General features: G+C 38.4%; 1 protein-coding gene and 1 long non-coding RNA gene across 2 annotated transcripts; one reads left to right on the top strand and one right to left on the bottom strand.

Annotated features, from left to right (window-relative positions):
- Positions 1-812: 812 nt before the first annotated feature.
- LOC124264569 lies at positions 813-20,330 on the bottom strand. Its single transcript, XM_046699319.1, has 3 exons — positions 20,244-20,330; positions 4,339-5,222; positions 813-1,369 (listed from the first exon to the last, which is right to left on the bottom strand). Exons 2-3 carry the CDS (start codon positions 5,138-5,140, stop codon positions 813-815), a joined length of 1,359 nt encoding a protein of 452 aa, XP_046555275.1. The 5' UTR covers positions 5,141-5,222; positions 20,244-20,330.
- LOC124264570 lies at positions 2,038-2,906 on the top strand. Its single transcript, XR_006895170.1, has 3 exons — positions 2,038-2,051; positions 2,401-2,470; positions 2,881-2,906. It is a non-coding gene; the product is annotated as an uncharacterized LOC124264570 (long non-coding RNA).
- Positions 20,331-21,310: the final 980 nt, after the last annotated feature.

Genomic DNA, 21,310 nt, shown 5'->3' on the forward strand with positions numbered 1-21,310 from the left:
CACTGATATTTGCCCTGCAGCTCCTTCCGGGTAGTTCATCCCCAGCTCCAATCACCATCACTATTGATGGTAATCCCATTCACCACTGATATTTGCCCTGCAGCTCCTTCCTAAAAAGGTAGTTCATCAGGTAGTTCATCCCAAAAAACATTCACCACTGATGTTTGCCCTGCAGCTCCTTCCGGTAGTTCATCCCCAATCACCATTCACCACTGATATTTGCCCTGCAGCTCCTTCCGGTAGTTCATCCCCAAAACCATTCACCACTGATATTTGCCCTGCAGCTCCTTCCATCTAAAACCCATTCACCACTGATGGTAGTTCATCCCCAATCACCATTCACCACTGATATTTGCCCTGCAGCTCCTTCCGGTAGTTCATCCCCAATCACCATTCACCACTGATATTTGCCCTGCAGCTCCTTCCATGGTAGTTCATCCCCAATCACCATTCACCACTGATATTTGCCCTGCAGCTCCCTGCAGCTCCTTCACCACTGAGGTAGTTCATCCCAGGTAGTTCATCCCCAATCACCATTCACCACTGATATTTGCCCTGCAGCTCCTTCCGGTAGTTCATCCCCAATCACCATTCACCACTGATGTTTGCCCTGCAGCTCCTTCCGGTAGTTCATCCCCAATCACCATTCACCACTGATATTTGCCCTGCAGCTCCTTCCGGTAGTTCATCCCCAATCACCATTCACCACTGATATTTGCCCTGCAGCTCCTTCCGGTAGTTCATCCCCAATCACCATTCACCACTGATATTTGCCCTGCAGCTCCTTCCGGTAGTTCATCCCCAATCACCATTCACCACTGATGTTTGCCCTGCAGCTCCTTCAGGTAGTTCAGCAGTAACTGAACTTTGGCTGTCGTTGCACCGTAGCCATAATGGGTACCATCAAAACTGATGGTGGTACTCGTCATATTGAATGTATCAAACACAGGAATACCAAGAGGCCTCAACAGTTTATGCATATTATCGTTTGCTTTTTTCATATACTGAAGCCCCTGACGTTCATATACTGGCGATTTGAGAAGTCCAGGTGCGTGGCCGTTTGCCCACATTAACTTCGGATATTTGAAGGAAGTGTTTTTCACAAAATTTAAGGCCGGCTTTAGATATTCCATAAACTTAGTTACATTGTTGCCTTCGCGTGCTGCAAGTGAAATCATAGCAAGCGTTTTCTTTCTACGACCAGGTGCTTTGATTTTGTTATATAGATCCGGACCCTGCGAAGCCTTCGTGTGACTGATATACTTCAGGTTGAAACTGCCATTGCACAAAGGTTTTGCCTTCAGTTCAAGGGTTGGTCTGCATTCCTTAGATCCGAACTGGTAGGGACCCGGACAATTCTTTAGAGTCACTGTAACACGAAGAAAAAGGTTAATAAGGTTCGAATTTAAGTACAGTAGATGCACTAATGTTAAAAGAGAACCACACCCTCTCTCTCCTAAACTCACCACCACACCCAATACACATACATCTGCCAGCTATGAATTGATATGAATAAGGGGCGTTACCTTTTCTAGCTAACCTCCGATAAAGCTTTGAGCATATCCCTGTGACGTGAAAAGGCGCTATATAAATGGCCTATTATGTTTATTATTATTATAAATGGTGAACGTGTTGAGTGGCGGAAATGGAAAGACATGAATAGGGAAACATTATTTGTAACTTGACCATTCACAGATGATGGCGGTGTTTTATAGGGCGCAAACAATCAAGAAAGTATACGGGAGCAAGTAGAAAAAAATGACTGTTTAAGGATGTCTGTGTGAATAGTATTGTTAATACAATACGTGCTAACGATGTTTATCACTCACAAAAACTTAAGCGGCTACTTATTGTACTTCTCCTAGACACGGATGTATTAAATAAAGTAAAACTTGCTATCGAACTGCACGGGTCATTTTTTGTGGTCATTCACATCTTTTGTCATTGGTCACAAAGGGACAAATCCATGAAACTACCTAGAGGCGAAAAACTGGAGGTGGCCATACTGCTGCGCGCCTCCTGAGACACGGGGTGACCTGATACCCGGATTGGTATTTACACAAAGCAGCCTTTCATCCAGTGAATACATGTATCTAGGTCAGACATTATACTTGGGTTGTATTGAGCAATGACCGTGTTTCAGCAGATAGTAAGGATGTAGGTTGAAAGATTACCACAAAATTAGGGTGCATTTCATTCGGGTGCATTGTACACCATGAATGCCTGCCTCGTATGCAGCCTTTAATACATTATCCAAGCCACTGTCATATTGTAGCGGGATGTAGTGTGTATGCTTTTGTGATATAGTTTTAGAATTAACATTTCAAATTGTTTTATCTTTATCCGTTGTAGCATCATTTTATGTGCTTGAGTCAAAACAGTTGGTCGATTTTATCAAAGGGTGGACGGCTTAGGCGATTCCTGTCTCAAACTATCAAGCTCCTCAAAACAATAGCTTTCAGTTTCCTAGGTGATTAGCATTGTAAAACTACAACTTTCTTCCCTAGAAGATTTTTACACATTTGAGACACAATGCTTTTATAACTTTACACAATACATAACATGTAACTCCAGTTATTTACATTATGTTTACCTCTATAGAATTCCGACTTACCTGTTGGATATTTCATAAATGATGTAAATTATTGTAAGTGTTTATCTTTTATATCAATAGTCAATATACTTTCTATTTTATCAGTATAATGTGTTTAAGATGTATGTGTGTGAGAACATGATTTCATTTGTAGTTTGAAAAGTAAGGCTGTAAGAATATGAAATTTGTTTTTCTAATGCAGCTTACGTGTCGTAAAAATTCATAAACTAGCATCTACACAGAAATGTTTGTCGATCCATAAAAATTGTTCCTCTTTATCATTTCAGGTTCTACATGCCACTCAAAGAACATGGAATAAAAATTGATTGATTGATTGATCAACTCGTTTCTTGTTATTACACACCATTGCAAAAAGTATTATCATTCCATGCATTGAGATAGGTTGGAACTGACTTTCAGAAACACGTGCTTGTCAACCAAGGGGATCGGATGGTCAGGCTCTCTGACGTGGGAGATGCATGCCATGGTATGCTGAGTAGATCGATGCTCATGATATCGATAACTTGAAGACTTCATTATTTACATACCGCTGCCATATAAGTTGTATATTAAAGAAGCCATGATGAAATATGGAGATAATCCTGAACCGTGTCCAAATTTAAAAGTCCTATCTTTGAAGGTTTTTAGAATATTAACTTAAGAGCACCTTTGGGGTCTTGAATTATTTCTTTCGGTTTTTATACCATCAGTTTGTATAATCGACTTGAATAATCGAGTTCAGATAATATACATGTTCCTTATTCAATTCCTTAAATCCAGCATGTCTTGCCAATGCCATATAGGTGGAATGTTCTGAACTGTGGCATTTGACAAACAAATTTTCACAATTCACGACACAGTCAATGTTAAGAGTAGAGAAGCAACTACCTATTTATGTCCAAACTGAATTGTCTAGAGTGAATATTGCTGGTGACTACTTTTGTGAATATGAACAAGAATCTTTGATTCATGTCATGCAGAATGCCACTACCTAACATAGTTTTGGTCACAATAGAAAAATAACTTACTAATAATATTCCTTACGAAACACCAAAACCGCTGACCATTAATAACAAAAACTCGAAAGAATCATAATATCACTTCAAGAAAAAAGATGTGACCAGATGTCTAACAATGATTGGGCACAATGAGTGAAGCCCATTTCTGGTATCCCCAGCCGTGATATTGCTGGAATATTGCTAAAAGCGGCGTCAAACTAAGCCCACTCACTCTAATATTGAAAATGGAAACCTTATCTGTAGGCACAATTTTGAATAAAACCTTTATCTGGTTGAATAAAACACTTGGCAGAATATGATTAAATAACACGTTGAAGTTTTTCTTTGTTAATTTCCTCACCTGTAGCTTAATTAGCCATAGGTTATATGGTCTCATGACGTATCCTCAACATATATTCAAACTGTTTTTGTCCACATTCTATATCCATTGATTTCCTTACAATGATATACAATGATATACAATGATATACTATTCTATACAATGCAATGAACTCTGACATGAATTAAAAGAATTAAAAAATAAAACCCTAACTTTTTAAAAAGTAGTGTAGGTTTTGTTTGTTTGTGGATGCCCTAACAACTGAATATTCTATTTATGAATTAAATCGTAACCCACACCAACTTTAAACCTCCTGTTAAACCATGTAGAGTAGAACGAAATACATACTTTCTAATTTCTCTAATAAAAGAATATTCCTCGAAAATTTGGAAATATCGTCAACTTACCGTTGCTATTTCTATCTTTATCTTTAAGTCCACCGCCGATCGGATCGTTACGCAATAACATAAGCATCGCAGTATAAAAATGACGAAAATGAGAATCTCCAAACAGAAACAGTGTCGAATTAGCCAAAAGTTGACAGGCTTCCTTTCCCGTGAAAACATGAAACGAGCACCTCTTGTCCGCCGGTATCCACGTAGCATACTCCGCGTGTACACGTTGTCTGACGTCGTAGCAGTTTTTGCAGCGACACTTTTCCTCTGGTAGCGCGACGCATCTATTATTAAAACAACAAGGTGTTTTGCTGGTTGGGTAACAGAGAGCTCTCGCTTGGCGGTTATAGGGAAGAGTAAAGTTTCCACACAGCCCATCTGGTCTTGATATAGGACTAATTATATTTAGTTGTTTCCGAGAATGATTCAGGAACTTTTCTTGTGTGAACACTTCTTGCTTTGTCATGACCCTTTGCTTCCAGTGTCCTTTTGACATATTGTCCAAAACACTTGGGCAACGAGTTCCACCTCTGGGGATCACTTTGGACTTCCGGTTGTTTGGAGTTGATTTCTGCTTCCGGTTGTTTGGAGTTGATTTCTGGATGCCAGATTGTACACGATCTGATCCTATGATATGAACTTTACGCTCCCAGATTCTTGACGGCGCTGTGTATGGAGCGTTCCCGGAATACATATCCACAGTGACTTTATTCAGCATTATTGTGGCAACGCTGAGAACACTGATAATGATTACTCCAGATCTTAACGAACCACAATAACCCATGTTATGTGAGCAGCGATGGAGCAGTTTCATTGTCGTACAATACCGTCCTCACAAGCATAAGAACTGAGTAGAATCTTCTATGTGATGTGAGCAGCATGCACCTCACCTGAAACTATATACATGTATATAGGTGAAGAGCATCAAGTGGCACGCCGACGTAATCTCGTGAACAATGAACTAATTTCATCAGTAACTACATATCAAAGCGAGAAACTTAAAGCATTTGTGTTGGGGGGTGTTCTCTTTTTGCCGGCAGGTATTGTTTAGGGATTAATCTCAGTGGCCCGAACTAATCCTTAGAACAATTGGGATTAATGCTATAGTCCCTATTAGAAATGTAAGTATGCCAGCAAATAAGGAGAAACGGTAAGTTTTGTTTATGGCATATAACATCCGCCAGTACAATAAATACACGAGTATGAATCATTTGACAAATATGGTGACATTGTTATCAGTGAGTGAACTTGGTGGGGAGTGAACTCCACTTACTCGAACAGGCTATATTGTGCAAGCACTCGACTGTCAATCCTAATCCGCTTATAGCCAATTAAAGTGCAGGCAAAAAAGAGAATACACCTTGTGTTAGATATTATAATGTTTAATCCTCTTACATTTAGCTCGGTTCCTATATAAACAAGCTTCCTGGTCTTTGACGTAATTGTATTTGTCTGTGAGTTAACAAATTAGTTCTGATTAACTGGCAACTAATTGTGTCATTGTCTAACACGGCATTTTATTACGTAACATTATGACATTGATAGCCTTAATGGACATGTTGACAATGACAAAGTAATCAAGTATGGGCGTTGTTGTTATGTATAGTAAGGAAATGATGTGTTGGACAATGCCTCAAGGCATGTTTTCCTGTCGAGGTAAGTTTTTACAATGTTCAAACACGGGCATGAATTGGTCAATTGTCATTTGAAAAATTGGATGTATTCTGTCTGTTGCTTCGCTTGCTAGATACACTTTGAAATACACCTCTGTCTTATACAAATGCCTGCAAGTTACTCACGTTGTGCACCCGTTGGTATATTATTTCGTTTTTTTGTCCTTATTTTATTACTTCATGCATTTTTCTTTAAAATATATGTTAATGATTGATACAATATCTCATGTAACATATTTGAGCAATTTTCTGTTTTTCAAATTTGTTCACACCATTGCCAAAGTTGATAATCAACGTCACCTATGAATAAACAGTGTAATGCAGGGCGTGTATCTTACTTTAATAATTCTTTTCTCCCATCTACTGTTAAGGCATGGAATTCGCTAGACATCAATATGAGAAATGGAGAATCATTATCAAAATTTAAGAAATGTATATCTTGTGACATGACATTATCCCCAACATTTAAGAATTATATATCGTATGGTCCCAGGCGAGGTCAAATTCTTCTCTGTCGTTTGCGCCTGGGCTGCAGTGATCTTAATTCTCACTTGTTTGATAGATATTTGTCAGACAGCCGAACCTGCTCCTGTGGGAACACTCGAGAAGATGCTTACCATTATTTCCTTCAGTGTCTCTATATGATAGGTTTAGATTTATTTAATACTTCTTTCAAAATAATATAAGTTTACATGCTATTCTAAGCGGCGATGAATCTTTGCCCCAGTATGAAAACGAATTAATAATAAAATCGGTTTACAGTTTCTTAAATGATACCAACCGTTTTCCATAAAGTGTGGTACCATATGCTTTACTTAGTTTGAAATTATTGAATTACTTATTTCCACAAATGTACTTATAAAATCATTCTCTGCAAGATTATGTTTAGGAGAAGCATTTACATAGGCTGATGCAGCCTGTTTGCTGATCCTTTTTCCTTTTTTGTAACTTAATCATGTTTAATGTATATCACATGTCTTTCGGGAAATAAAATACTGTTTAAATCAATAAACAACGTTTCAGGACAATTGAATACAGGGTCAAAGCGTGTCATTCTTAGATGGAGAGCGGATTGTATATGTCTGAGTTTTAATCCCTTTAGAAAATGGCCTGCGTTGTTTGTATAGCCGAGGGCTGAATCCTCTCCCAGCCTTCTTTATTTAAATATATTCAAGATTCTAATCTGAACTTATTAATACTGTAAGCATTTTAAAATTCAGAACAACTCATGAAGATAAAGGGCAATTCGATGTTAGTCATAATCAGTTACGGGGCGTGGTGGGCGAACTGTCTCAGACGCCAGGCTAGTGATCCAGCGAGGTTGAGGTGTCGGGATCGAGCCCACCTGTGACCGGGTGTAAAAACGGGGTGCGGACAAAAACCCCTGTGGACAAAACCCCCCTGGGACAAAAAACCCTAGGACAAAAAAAAAACACCATGTAGGACAAAAAACCAAAAAGCTCCAAATGAATAATGAAGAGTGTTTATCAGTCAAATATTTATTCAGCCGATCTGAGCACTAATTTGCCTCTCAACACAACCTGATTTTATGTCCGACCTTGGTATCAACTTTGTGACTCTTTCAGTGTTGTCACAACCCCTAGTGTACAGTACACAACCCTAGTTGCGAGTACAGCAACGTGCAGTAACTATGGATATGTGTCCCAGTCCACCCAGCTATGAATGGGTACCTCGTAAGAATGGGAGAGCCACATTCACTTGGTGTGCCTGGTGGCTGCAAGAATTGTATGGTCCCCAGGGAGTTGAGATTCATAATACAAGATGCCGTTGAGATTGACATCCAATGATCGATTCAAATACCTAGCTGGTACTCGGCGCTATATAAATATATGATAATAACAGATTATTATAATTTACTAATAAAGACACAGTCTGGCTAGTCAGAGCACACTCATCAACATTTAGGGTAATAGAAGAGCAGGGCAAACCAGGGCAAGTCTGCAAGAGAGATAGAAATGATATTCTAAGAAGACATTTCTTTTTTCCTTTCGGACGAGATGATGGAAATAAATGAGATAGCATGAGAGATTTGTTCATAATAGTTTCACATGAAAAATGAAATGATAAAAAGAGAAACTGTTCCAGACTGTGTCGAGTTGGACATTTTCTGAAGGTGGCCTGGCCACAGACATTGTCTGAACAGCGATCAGCGTGTGTATATTTGTTTGTCAAAATATAATGAAATATATATTTAAATAACTCCAAATATGCAACTTCCTCAATACCTCAAAATGCCTGGGAGTTTAGCGTATCTATGTTATTCTTACTTCCACTTTAAGGACTTGAGATCAACGCAATCTCAAATTTGTCCGAAATATGTAAATTACCCCATAGTACGTAATTTATCATACTATATGTTACTATGTTTGTGTCCGATGGATTTTTTTAATTGAAATCTACTATTTTTCTGTCTGAAATACACCCATTGTAATAAAAAGACTAATTTATAACTGGACTCGTTTTATTTTTATTTTTTTTATAAATCGGGATAGTTATACATGAATCAATCAAGTAGTATGGTCACGGGCTATAATGTATGAATAACTTACTAGAAACAAATACAAAGCTTCATGTAGAAAATTCAAATCTAACCTGCGTAATCAAAGATTGAACAGATTGAATGATTCTATCCACAATCCTGCTGTGTTCTGGAAACAAGTTTGTTCATTTAGAAAGAGATCAAATCCTAAAAGTAATATTTCAAAATGTGAATGGATGACACATTTTAAGACAGTTTTTTCTAATGATGCTGTTTTTTCAAGTGATGGTTATTCCTTCGATGATGATATTATCTCTTCGAATGACTATGACACTGTTGATCAAATGATTTTGGAAACACAAATTTCAGTAGATGAGATAAAGAATACTATAAATAACTTAAAGAGCGGAAAAGCAGCTGGTCCCGACATTATTATAATCGAAATGATTAAATGTTCTCAAGTCGAGCTAATGCCCTTCCTCCATAAGTGTTTTATTATTGTATTTGAAAGTGGTTCGTTTCCAGAAAGCTGGTCTCGTTCAATTATCGTCCCTATACATAAACAGGGGGCTCAAGACAATCCAGATAATTATAGAGGCATATCTTTAATGAGTGTTATTGGGAAAATATTTACAACTGTTTTAAACAACAGAATCTCAAACTGGTCAAATCTAAGAAACTTAATTCTTGAATGCCAGGCGGCTTTAATTTTAGAAAAGATTATTCAACTACTGACCATATCTTTACACTATATGCAATAATACAAAAGTGTCTATCGCGTAATAAACACAAACTTTATGTAGCATTTATTGACTTTAAGAAAGCTTTTGACTCTGTGGATCGTTGTAAATTATGGCACTGCTTACGAAAAAGTTTCAAGGGAAAATGTATTCTATTTTAAAACTAAACTTTTATATTAAATCATTTGTTGTGGTGATGATGTCAAAGATTTTTTGACTGTCCCTGTTGGATCGTTGTAAATTATGGCCCTATATTATTTTCCTTCTTTTAAGCGAACTGTAAGTCCTGGTCCACATCCCAAAACAACACTTCAAGGTAAAATAATATAACAAAATTTTACAAATCTATGTAAACGAATTGATATTACTAAATCATGATTTATTAACTAACTGTTCTGTGATGATGTCACCGACTAGGTCAGGTGATATATCATTATCTGTTGTTTCAGTTCCATCCCGGGGAGTATTACCTTAATAGGGGTGATGAGGAGTTATGTTTTAAGCCCTATAGGATTGTTTTGGGAAGTGGAAGTCTTTATAAGCGAACTGTGTTCTAATTCAGGTAAACATGGTGTGCAAATGTTTCCAGATATGATTGAAATTTTTATCCTCCTTTTTCCTGATGATGTAATTTTAGTGTCAGATACTATATCGTTGGTCTACAAAACCAACCTGAATATTTTGCAACGTTATACAAATGAATGGAAATTATTTGTTAATTTTGAAAAAGCAAACATAGTTATCTTTAGAAGAGGTGGGCCTGTCGCCTCTAAAGAAAAATGTTTTTGAATGGGAAAAATGTATCTATTGTTAATCACTATACCTATCTCGGACTAGTGTTTTCCCATACCATGAACTTTAAAAAGAGTGTTATAGATCTGAAATCACGTGCTAAGAAAGAAGGCTCTTATTAATGTTATGTCAGTTTCCCAGAATTTTGGAATTTTAATCCCGAAAATATATTTTAAATTGTTTGATGCACAAATCCAACCGATTATGCTTTATGGGTCTGAAATTTGGGGATTTCAACGTCATGAATGTCTAGAGAAACTACACCTTTTAGCATGTAAAAGATTTTTAAATGTAGCGCAAGCAACACCAACTTGTATGGTTTATGGAGAATGCGGTAGATATCCGATGTATATAAATTCACAAATCAGATGTTCAAAATATTGGTTAAAGATCCTTGGAATGCACGAACAAAGAATCCCAAAACTAGCTTATAACATGCTTGTACATTTAGATGATAGGCGTAAGACAACATGGGCGTCTCATATTAGAAATCTTTTATTTTCTCATGGCTTTGGATTTGTGTGGCTAAATGAAACAGATGGTAATATTAATCTATTTCTTAAGCAATTTCGAGAACAATCTGTTAGCATGTATTATCAAGAATGACATTCCTGTCCAAACAATAGTTCAAGATATCAGTTGTACACATGTAGATCACATAAGAGCTTAATTCAACCAGAACTATATCTATCTATATTGACATCTAGAAATATCAGACGCACATTTGTCAATTTTCGATTGGGCTTATTAGACTTATCAATAAATAAGGGCAGACGATTTTCAATAGAGAGACGTTTAAGCATATGTCCATTATGTAACTGGGCTATAGAAGATGAAATTCACTTCGCTTTTGTATGCCCACATTATGCTGATTTAAGAAAACAATATATCCCAAATAATTACCTGTCAAAGTATCCTTTAGCTGCCTTTGTTTCCATTCTATCCTCCAAAAATGAAAATGTAATACCTAATCTTGCGCTTTATGTAAAACATGCTGTTAACCTTAGAAACAATATCTTATCTGAACTGTAATTTCTTTTGTGAATATGGCTGAAATATTGCCGATGTGACGTTAAATAATAACTCACTCACTCACTCTTTTGTGAAATGTCTGTAACATGTACTATATATATACTTGTATTACTTGTTTATGGACCGGAGGCCTTAAGTACAATAAATAACCTTCACCTACTAACGTATGTTAATCAAACACATTTAGAAATGGTGCCGAATCATAATTAATACTAGTCACGCCGAATTTTGATCCGGGTTCGATTCCCCACATGCGTACAATGTGTGAAGCTCTTTTCTGGTGTCACCCACCGTGATATTGCTGGAATATTGCTAAAAGTTGCGCAAAACTAAACTCACTCACTCATAATTAATACTAACTTGCAGACAAATCGGTGTCATGAGCATGTTTTATGAATTTGAGAACGAACTATTTTTTCAAATATGTACACATGCTCATATTCAAGATTTTGCAGTGCAAATATACTATGACCAAAATTATTGCATGGGATTCATCAATCTTCCGATCCATATGGCATTGACAAATGCAAATGATATGACCATACCTGATTGGGAGTATGCCATGTGATCTGATGGATTGTAATGGTTGATACTGTAATGGAGATAACTTTCTTTAAGAGGCACATAGACGTTGGAGCACTAAGTAAGGGAAGTCTTGTGGACACCCTTGCACGGGTGAAACGCCCAGATCCCCCAAACCCGAATTAATGAAACATCCCAGCTCAGTGTCGAAACCCGAAATCCGCTTTATATGACCATATCAGCACCAGCCTCCATCACAGCATTGAACAAAACCAAAGCCTTCACTAATGACCACAAAGACTTCAAAATTAGAAAACTCTAAGAGGCCATCTACATTTAAGGTTTTTCGACCATCAATCATCCCTGGCAAGGGTACACAGCCCAAGCTGACCACCAACTCATCAAAGACTGTAGGATAAAAACCCTGTGGACGAAAGCCCCCTAGGACAAAAACCCCTATGAGGACCTTTGGACAAAACTCCCAAACATGTTTCAACTACTGAGTGATTGACTTTAAGTGACATGTTTTGATTGAATCAGTAAAAGAGACTATCAGTGACAGGGATTAACAGCCTTCATTAATTAACTTCATGTTTTGTCTGTAAACATTATTAAGGGTGAAGTTTTATTATTGACGAGGATTAATTGACTTAAAGAGTATAAAAAAGTTTAATTAATCAACTTAGTATTGAGAACTGTAGTGAATATAAATGGCATGACTTTGGCTGATAGTTCATATATTTATGAAAATATGGCTCCAAATATTTATAACTCTTTTTGGTGTCGTCTCAGGACGCCGACCTTTCGATTTTCCACTAGTCTCAGGACGCCGACCTGCGGTTTCCTTTGAAGGTTAGGTTCTGATTAGGCTTAATTAGCGTTGCGGATAGTTTACTGTAGATGTTTTGATAAGGTGAACTCGTGGCATATGTCACTTCCAATTGATTGAAAAGTTTACAATAACACTTAGCAGAATGCCAATATTGAACACTGCTCATATCTTTGGTTTAAATATATGGAATGGCCACTGGATTCACCAAACTAACACAATCTTGTACATTGGAGGTACACGATGACATCTGGGGCAGCGACCACTGCCCCATCAAAATCACAATTACAACACACGACACCACCGCTCCAACAAACAACATAAACAACACCCAAACACACACACCCGAACTTAAATTCAACCTAAAAAAAGCAGACTGGCACAAATTCAAAACACTTTGCAACCAAATTGACACAAACAGCATCCACAACCAAGATATAAACGCATTCAACAACAATCACACAAACGCCATCCTAGATATCACAAAAAAATGCATACCCACCATTCGGACCAACCCTGCACTAAAATCAGTCCCCTGGTGGAAATTATTAATGCCAGAAAGGCAAGAAAAAAGGCTCTTAATAAATCCAAAAGAGACCGTTCCAAATTACATTTGGCTAAAAAACTAAGAAATAAAACCAAACAAATGATAAAGGCAGCAAAAATTGAACAGTGGAAAAAATTCTGTACAACCCCTGAGGCTAAACAAAATAATACCCGGAAAATGTGGAATAAATTTAAAGCCATAAAGGGCATCTCCAAAAAAACTATTTCACCTAACCTACCAGACCTCACCACAAACAAAGAAAAGGCTAACGCAGTTGCTGCCCACTTCTCGGCCATCAGTAGCTCCACCAACTACCAACTACACTTTCAAAACACCATTAAAAACCACCACCCCTACTCTCCCCAACCCCCCCCATACAGACCTCCCAATAAACAAAATCATAAACATATATGAACTACAAGCAGCACTTAGAAACAAAAAGTCAGCCTCAGCCCCTGGTCCAGATACCATCACCTACACCATACTAAACAAACTCACACCAAACATGCAAAACCTCATGCTCTCACTCTTCAACCACATCTGGACCTCAGGAAACATTCCTATAACATGGAAAACTGCCAGGGTGGTACCAATCCTCAAACCCGGCAAACCTAACAACGATCCCCGATTCATTCCACCCCATTTCCCTCACATCCCACCTTTGCAAAACTCTTGAACCCATCATTAATAACAGGCTAAAACAGCAAATCCTAAGTAAAAACCTCATTAAAGAAGACCAGAGCGGCTTCACTCCCAATCGAAAAACTTTAGACCACATTTTACATTTAGAACAAGGTATCAAAGTAGCTCAGGCACAGAAACAATACACTATGGCCATTTTCACTGATTTTAGCAAAACATTCGACATGGTTTGGCACAAAAACTCCAAAAGCATGCCATACACGGTCAAATTCTAAATTTCAACCACTCTTTCCTAAACGACAGACAAATAACAATCAAATCTCACAACACCATCTCGGACCCTTATCCTCTAGAGAATGGAACCCCCCAGGGGAGCATAATATCCCCAACTTTATTCAACTTCATGATTAACGACATATTTCCAGATAAATGGCCTGAAATCTCAACTGCTAAATTTGCTGATGATATCTCATTTTGGACTTCGTCCACTGCAGTAAAACAGACATCCACAAAAATAAAAAAAATGCTAAATTATATACAAAATTGGGCCCCAAAATGGGGGTTCCACATAAATGTTAAAAAACCCGTGGGCATATTATTCAAAACTCAGCGTATGCGAATTTACACCCCCAAACTACACCTAAATAACCAAGAAATTGAGTTAAAAAAAGAAGCTAAATTCCTAGGAGTAAACTTTGGCCACCATATGACATGGACACCCCACATTCATAACTTGGTCAACTCATGTCAAAAAGATTTAAACTTAATGCGAGCCATCAGCGGCACAAACTGGGGTGGCGACAAACACACACTTACCAATATATATAAAACGCTCATACAGTCGAAACTGGATTATGCTGCCCCGGTCCTCCATAACTTCTCCCCTAATAACCTTCAAAAATTAAATTGGTTTAAACATATTTTATTGTCCAAAAGACAACGGGATTAGGCACAAGTGCACCACTTATGATCGTCTTCTCCCTAAATACAATTAAACATATTATTACATAATACAACGTACAACTTACAGTGGAAGCTTGACTGACTGACTGAGTTTAGTTTTACGCCGCTTTTAGCAATTTTCCAGCAATATCACGGCGGGGGACACCAGAAATGGGCTTAACACATTGTGCCCATGTGGGGAATCGAACCCGGGCCTTCGGCGTGACGAGCCAACGCTTTAACCACTAGGCTACCCCACCGCCCCTGGAAGCTTGACATTGGGGAAAACATATGCAGTGTTGGTATATATATAAAACTAAATTCAGTGCAGTTCAAGGCCCTCAAACTTGCAACGGGCACGAGGAGTGGTACCTCCCTCAATACACTTCTCCTCATCACAGGCACATCTTCAATCACCCATAGAATCAACCAAACCACACTCACTTACAGGGCTGGGGCCCAACACAACCCTATCTTCAAACTAATCACAAACAAATACAATAACACTAAAAAATCAACACTCAAAAAATCCAAGTAACCCATCCAAAGCTCCATGCCTCACCCACCTCAACAGTCTGCTACATGCACAACAGCTAAACACTATACACCACACACCTCCTATTACAAGCTACATCCATGACAAACCACCACTAAATACAGACACCACCCTAGCCTTCACTCTACAAAACTTACCAGACAACACTGATAATCACACCAAATTAGACATAATAGACAACCACATCAACACATACTACCTTTCCCGCACTCACATCTACACAGATGCATCCATAAACATATTCAACAAAACAGGCATAGGCATCCATGTGCAGCAAACTCCCCCTTTAACAACAAACCTGCACTATACTAACCATACCACCATCAATACTGCAGAACTAACCGCAATCCTCACTGCACTGCACTTAATCCCCACTCTACAGCAAACAAACTTCGTCATACTCTCTGACTCGCTCAGCTCCATCAGACAGCTACATAATATGTACTCAAAATCTCGCCCGAATCTAATTCACAATATCACTATTCAAACCGATTCACTTAAACGCTTAAATAAAAACATAACATTCCTATGGATACCCAGCCACACTAACATACCAGGAAACAACACTGCAGACACAGCTGCTAAGCTTGCCACCACACACAACTCACCTAGTATCAACTTCCACACATCCAAAACAGAAATCAAACAACTCATTAAAACAAATATAACCAAATCAAACTTCCAACACAACATAAACACCAACAAATCAACATGGGTTAAAAACATCATCAAAACACCTATTAAGAAATGTCCTACATTCTCCAATACCAAAAACATTGACACATGCATAAACCGGCTTATTACAGGCATCACAAATCTCAATTATACACTATACAAACAAAATAGACACCCAGATAGACTATGCACCCACTGCAACACACCAGAGGACATTAACCACATATTCACACAATGCCACCTACAACAAACAAACATTAGGCAGGTTCACAGCAATATACCACCCAAATACCATAATAATTTACACCTACTCCTCAACCCCTACAATCCGCACATTATCTTCCAAGCCATAGCCACCTTCCTACAAAACTCTAACCCACTTCATAAAATTTAGAACCTCCAAACAAATTTCCACAACACCACTGCTCACTAGCTCATACATTTAGACCAGGCTTCAAAATTTCACTTATCCATACTATATCTCTATCACCAATATAAGCCTACTCATTTAGACCTGGGACTCAATCAGCCTCCACTAAATATTAAACAAACCAGTCCAACCTCTCCAGTACAAGGTCAAGGCCACTCACCCCAGCCAGCTCAGTCGCAGCCTTATATCAACAGCCACGCCCCCTGCCTTCTTCGCTCTCCCCATACCCCCACCCCCCACCAATTTAACCCCATTTTCTTTCTCTTATAAGCCCCTGCAGCTTACCTGCACTCATTTATATGTCCCACTTTGCTATACCTATTTAGTACCCCCCATCCCATGCATGGCCCCCATTTACATCTATTTTTAGTTTTCACTCTATCTCTCATTTATTAACAAATACTACTGTTTTCTTCATCCCTTTCCCTTTATAACTTAGGCTTTTTAGTTTTCTGTTCATCTCATGTTTTCAACGTTTTCATTCCAAATTCATCTAGGTTAAAGCCCCTACATTTACATTTTTTTGGGGCATGGTGGTTTACGTCAATGCTGGTTTACTCCCTATTCCCACCTGCCCCGTCGGCGAAATTGGCGCCCGCCAGAAACCGACGTTAAACCATTTAATTCGTCGTCGTCGTCATCTCTTCAACACACATTGTCTTCTCCGACGTCCGCGCCCCTACCAAAACACTCCATTTCGACCCGACTCACTTATAACTCTCACCAACAATCTTTTATTTACTTGTTACTTATATTCAAGGCCATTCACCCAATCTTCTTCACCCACCCAACCAAGCCAACTCGCCATCTCTGCTTCCTAACAACCCCCCACACACACACCACACCCACACCCCACTCACACACACTTTTAAACCCTTTAAACAACCACCTTCACCTTGAAGGGTGTCATTCACGCCTGAAGAAATGAGCCTGAACCATATGCATTTGGAGCTTTTGGGGGTTTTGTCCTACATGGGCGGGGTTTTGTCCAAGGTCCAAGTGGGCTTTCGTCCACAGGTGTTTACATAGGCGGATCCAGAGGGGGTTGGGTCCCTTTGTTCTGAAAGTTGAAACTCGGGTGAAAATAATCATAACGGGTGAGTGGTTTATCCAGGGATAATCTAGGGTTCTCGTACCTGACACAAATATGAATCGTCTAAGTGGGAAGACAAATATATACTGAACACTGCTGTACAACATAAGGCCACATAAAATAATTGTCTTGTTTCTCATCACTTTTTAAAAAAAGTAAATAGGTAGGGCTGCGCAATATAACCGGTTTACCGGTATTTATCGGTTCAGACATGAAAACAATACGTATTGCGATACGCCGATCGAAAACCGGTATTTTGACATGCATTCGGAAAACATCGTAACACTCGGAAATCTTCGGATATTTCCTTGTTTCATTTGTGCCAAATATTATTCACATTTTTATTTTATCATGATTAAAATTTGTCATTTAAGCTTAATCAAGCATAGTGATTTTGTTGTGTTTTTGCTCTATAAATCAAGCAGTAACTCGATTATAAGTAGTTTTTTGTTTAAAAATACTTCATGCAATATATTGCAATGCATATCGCAATACATGCTTTGCATCGCAATATATCGCAATATGAATATTCTCTGCAATACCCACCCCTATAAATAGGTAGGGCGGATTTTTCGTTTTTGTTTTTTTGTGACTTCCTATACAATGTTAGTTGAAAACTTGGAATGTCGGAAGCTGAGACGGATCTAGGAATTCTGCCAGCTTTACACAGGCAAGGTCTTTGAATGGCATTTAGAAGTGATACACATATGGAAGAGAGTTTTTAGAGATGTCATCTTCTTTATTTTGAGGACCACAACACACATACTCCGAAACGCTGTGTTCCTCATAATAAGGGCGGTGGGGTAGCCTAGCGGGTAAAGCGTTGGCTCGTCACGCCGAAGACCCGGGTTCGACTCCCCACATGGGTACAATGTGTGAAGCCTATTTCTGGTGTCCCCCGCCGTGATATTGCTGGAATCTTGGCGTAAAACTAAACTCACTCACTCATTGTGTAACTAAACGGATTTTGTTCATCATTAATATATCTCCGTACATTAGCCGTTTTCGGTGAAAAAAGTACAGGTAAAAATGTCCTCCGTGATGTTGCTGGAATATTGCTAGAAGCGGCGTAAAACCAAACTCAGTCAGTCAGTCAGTCCTCATAATAAAGAAAATGACATCCATAAATACTCTCTTTCCTATACAGGCAAATTTACCAGTGAAACAAAAAAATAGGGTTGGACCATTTTTATGTTCGGTCGGTAATGAGAAACAAGAAACTATTTTCCTGTGGCCTAACGTCACTAACCAGACGTTCTGCGCCCGGTGATAGTAATGGGATGTTTGCCCTCATGGGGATCCAACATAGGGCGTTGTGTGTAGCAAGCCCAAACACAATGAGGTAACATGAGAACGCGGAGACATGGTCGGGCAGGTGGAAATATGCGTCCAAGAAATAGCATTGTTGCCAACGATCAGTGTCGGTATCTGTCGAAACACGATCCTACGGGTGCAAAAGGCAAAATGTGACGGAAACCATATCAAACCAATGAAAGTATAAAGAAACCAGATCGGTTAAAGTTCAAAGTTTTCACATAGTTTAGACAATTCATGTACACTTATGACAATTTCATAACATTAGAAACGTACAGGTTTAAAAAACCCAAAACCAAACAATTTAACTTACCAACATAAGATGGACCTTACAACGCTAATGACCATATGACGTCATTCCGGTCAATTCGGCTATGTGAATTTACAAATAACATTGAGTGTACTAGTAAGCCTACTTATCACACATACTACATGAGAAGAAGAAGAAGAAAATATTTTTATTTTTGTGTCACATGTTATATATAAAACATACATAAACTTTAAAACATTCAATAAAATATAACATCCGGCCATATGGCCTATGAGACACAAGGCACTATATTATATCTAAAACAGATAGTAGTAAATAACATACCACAGCTTTGTAAGCAACAATGGAGTGTGGTATATATATTTAATTACATGACTACAAACTGCGTTTACAAATGGTTACCAATACACTACATGTATACTTCACTGCAGTGACGATTCATCTCCTTCAGACCATGAAAACATTATAAAATCAGTTCAAAATTACATACCTCGAACTAACCGCTTTACGAAATTTAAGTGACAACCTAAGGATATAAAATGCATTTGATGTCCTGCTCTTTATTTTTATTTCATTTTTACTTTGATAAATCCATTAATGTCTTTGCTCAGTAGAATTGATTATAAGGCATGACGTACTATATGCGGAGGAGCGTTGATATAGGCCTTTTGCCCTGCCGTTTGCTTATCCTATTTCCATTTTGCTATATCACGGAACATGTAAAATGTAAACATTGATGGAAATAAAATATTGTTTTAATCACATGTTATGATGGGAAATATATAATAGCTACGTTAATTAACGCATGACCAGAAACTTCAACTTGGGACAGGTAGATTTATGTCGGTTATACTCAACTGACATATTTAAGCAGAACTCCGAGGGCTTCTTGCCGCCATTTATGTCATGCAAATAAACAGTACGGGGATATGTCAGCGTTAGCGATAATGACTTCTTATATTGAGTGATAGACGCTTTGCTGTACAAGCGATAAACAAGCTTACTGAATGCTGATTAAATAGTTGATTGAAAGAGTCCATTGTTTAGACGATGGAGTTGATTGTGACTTTGTCATACTGAAGTTGATTTACAGATGGACTCTAGTAATAGCAGAGACCACATAATAGATTATATGGTCTCTGGTAATAGACTTTTCCGTTGTCATCATATCGGCCTGGATATAGGCTGGAGAATGTGTTCACAATGCAGATTTAAAAATGCAACTCAAACTATTGTTATATAAGCGGAAACAATTTCGTTTTGAACTACCATCCTTGAACATAAGAAAATCACCCTTCATGTAGTTAGTATCCACTTAATAGTGTAAAGAATCTCATTTATAAATGAAACACATCTCACCTCATAAACAGTTGGAGTCAAGCGCGCAGTACGTCCGAATTGTGTGACGGGGGCCTCAGCGTTAGACAATTTGTTGGTGCGTTTGCGCGAAGCGATACTTTTCGGGAACGTGAACAGGCCTACCAAAGAAAACTGGTGAACTAAAGCTCATGAGAAGCGCGGCATGGATTGATTATCAATCTGGATTTGGTACTGATTGGGGGATAGTAATGGGCAAATGTAAGCTAATGGGACTGACAACGTAGAACGATGGGGGCGGGGCAAAGAAATGGGCAGGTGCCCTGGTGTCGGTTAATGACTGGCTGGTATGTTTTGCCAGGTATAATATACAGTTATATATGTCCAAGATATTTTTATGGATTAAAATTCTTTTTAATTTCTCTCACGACGTTTCGAGACCATTCCAGGTCCCTTCATCAGGTGAACTGGCATGTCACTTGCATTGTGACGTCATAACTGAGTTATGACGTCATAGTGACGACGTCATAGTCCTAACTGCCAGTTCACCTGATGAATAGAATAGAATTAGGAGATAAACATCATGTGTTGGCCAATTTCCGGGTGTTATTGAGTATTTGAAGCACGGGAATTCATTTGGAACCTACGGCGTCAACACATGATGTTTATCGACATTGTAAACACAAAAGTAAACCAAAAGGTCCACACACGTTTTTGTGTCTGCACTCATTGACATAGAGTACGGGTACAGCAGTGCAATGTCATCAGCCGGCCGTTTCGGCTGTCTCCCATGGTAGCATCTGGAACTGCTCATTTGTGACGTCATTCGGACTTTACGTCACAATATGATTTGAATGACGTCATCTCAGCTGACGACGTAACAATACAATGGTGTGAGCGATGTTTGTATGTATTAATACGCAGCAAATGTCCGGGAATCGAATACCATTTGATCACGTTTTTCAACCAATCAGATTAAAGAACACAGTGACTTTTGGTTTACAATAATACTTTAATGCCTTTTCAGGAATTTGTGTTACATCAGCAGAGCTACTGACACATTAGAGAGATACCCAACATATTTACATAAATTCTTTGATTTAGGCATC

Source organism: Haliotis rubra, unplaced genomic scaffold (assembly GCF_003918875.1).
Source record: "Haliotis rubra isolate DU_JTF1 unplaced genomic scaffold, ASM391887v1 Scf93, whole genome shotgun sequence".
Taxonomy (NCBI): Eukaryota; Metazoa; Mollusca; class Gastropoda; order Lepetellida; family Haliotidae; genus Haliotis; species Haliotis rubra.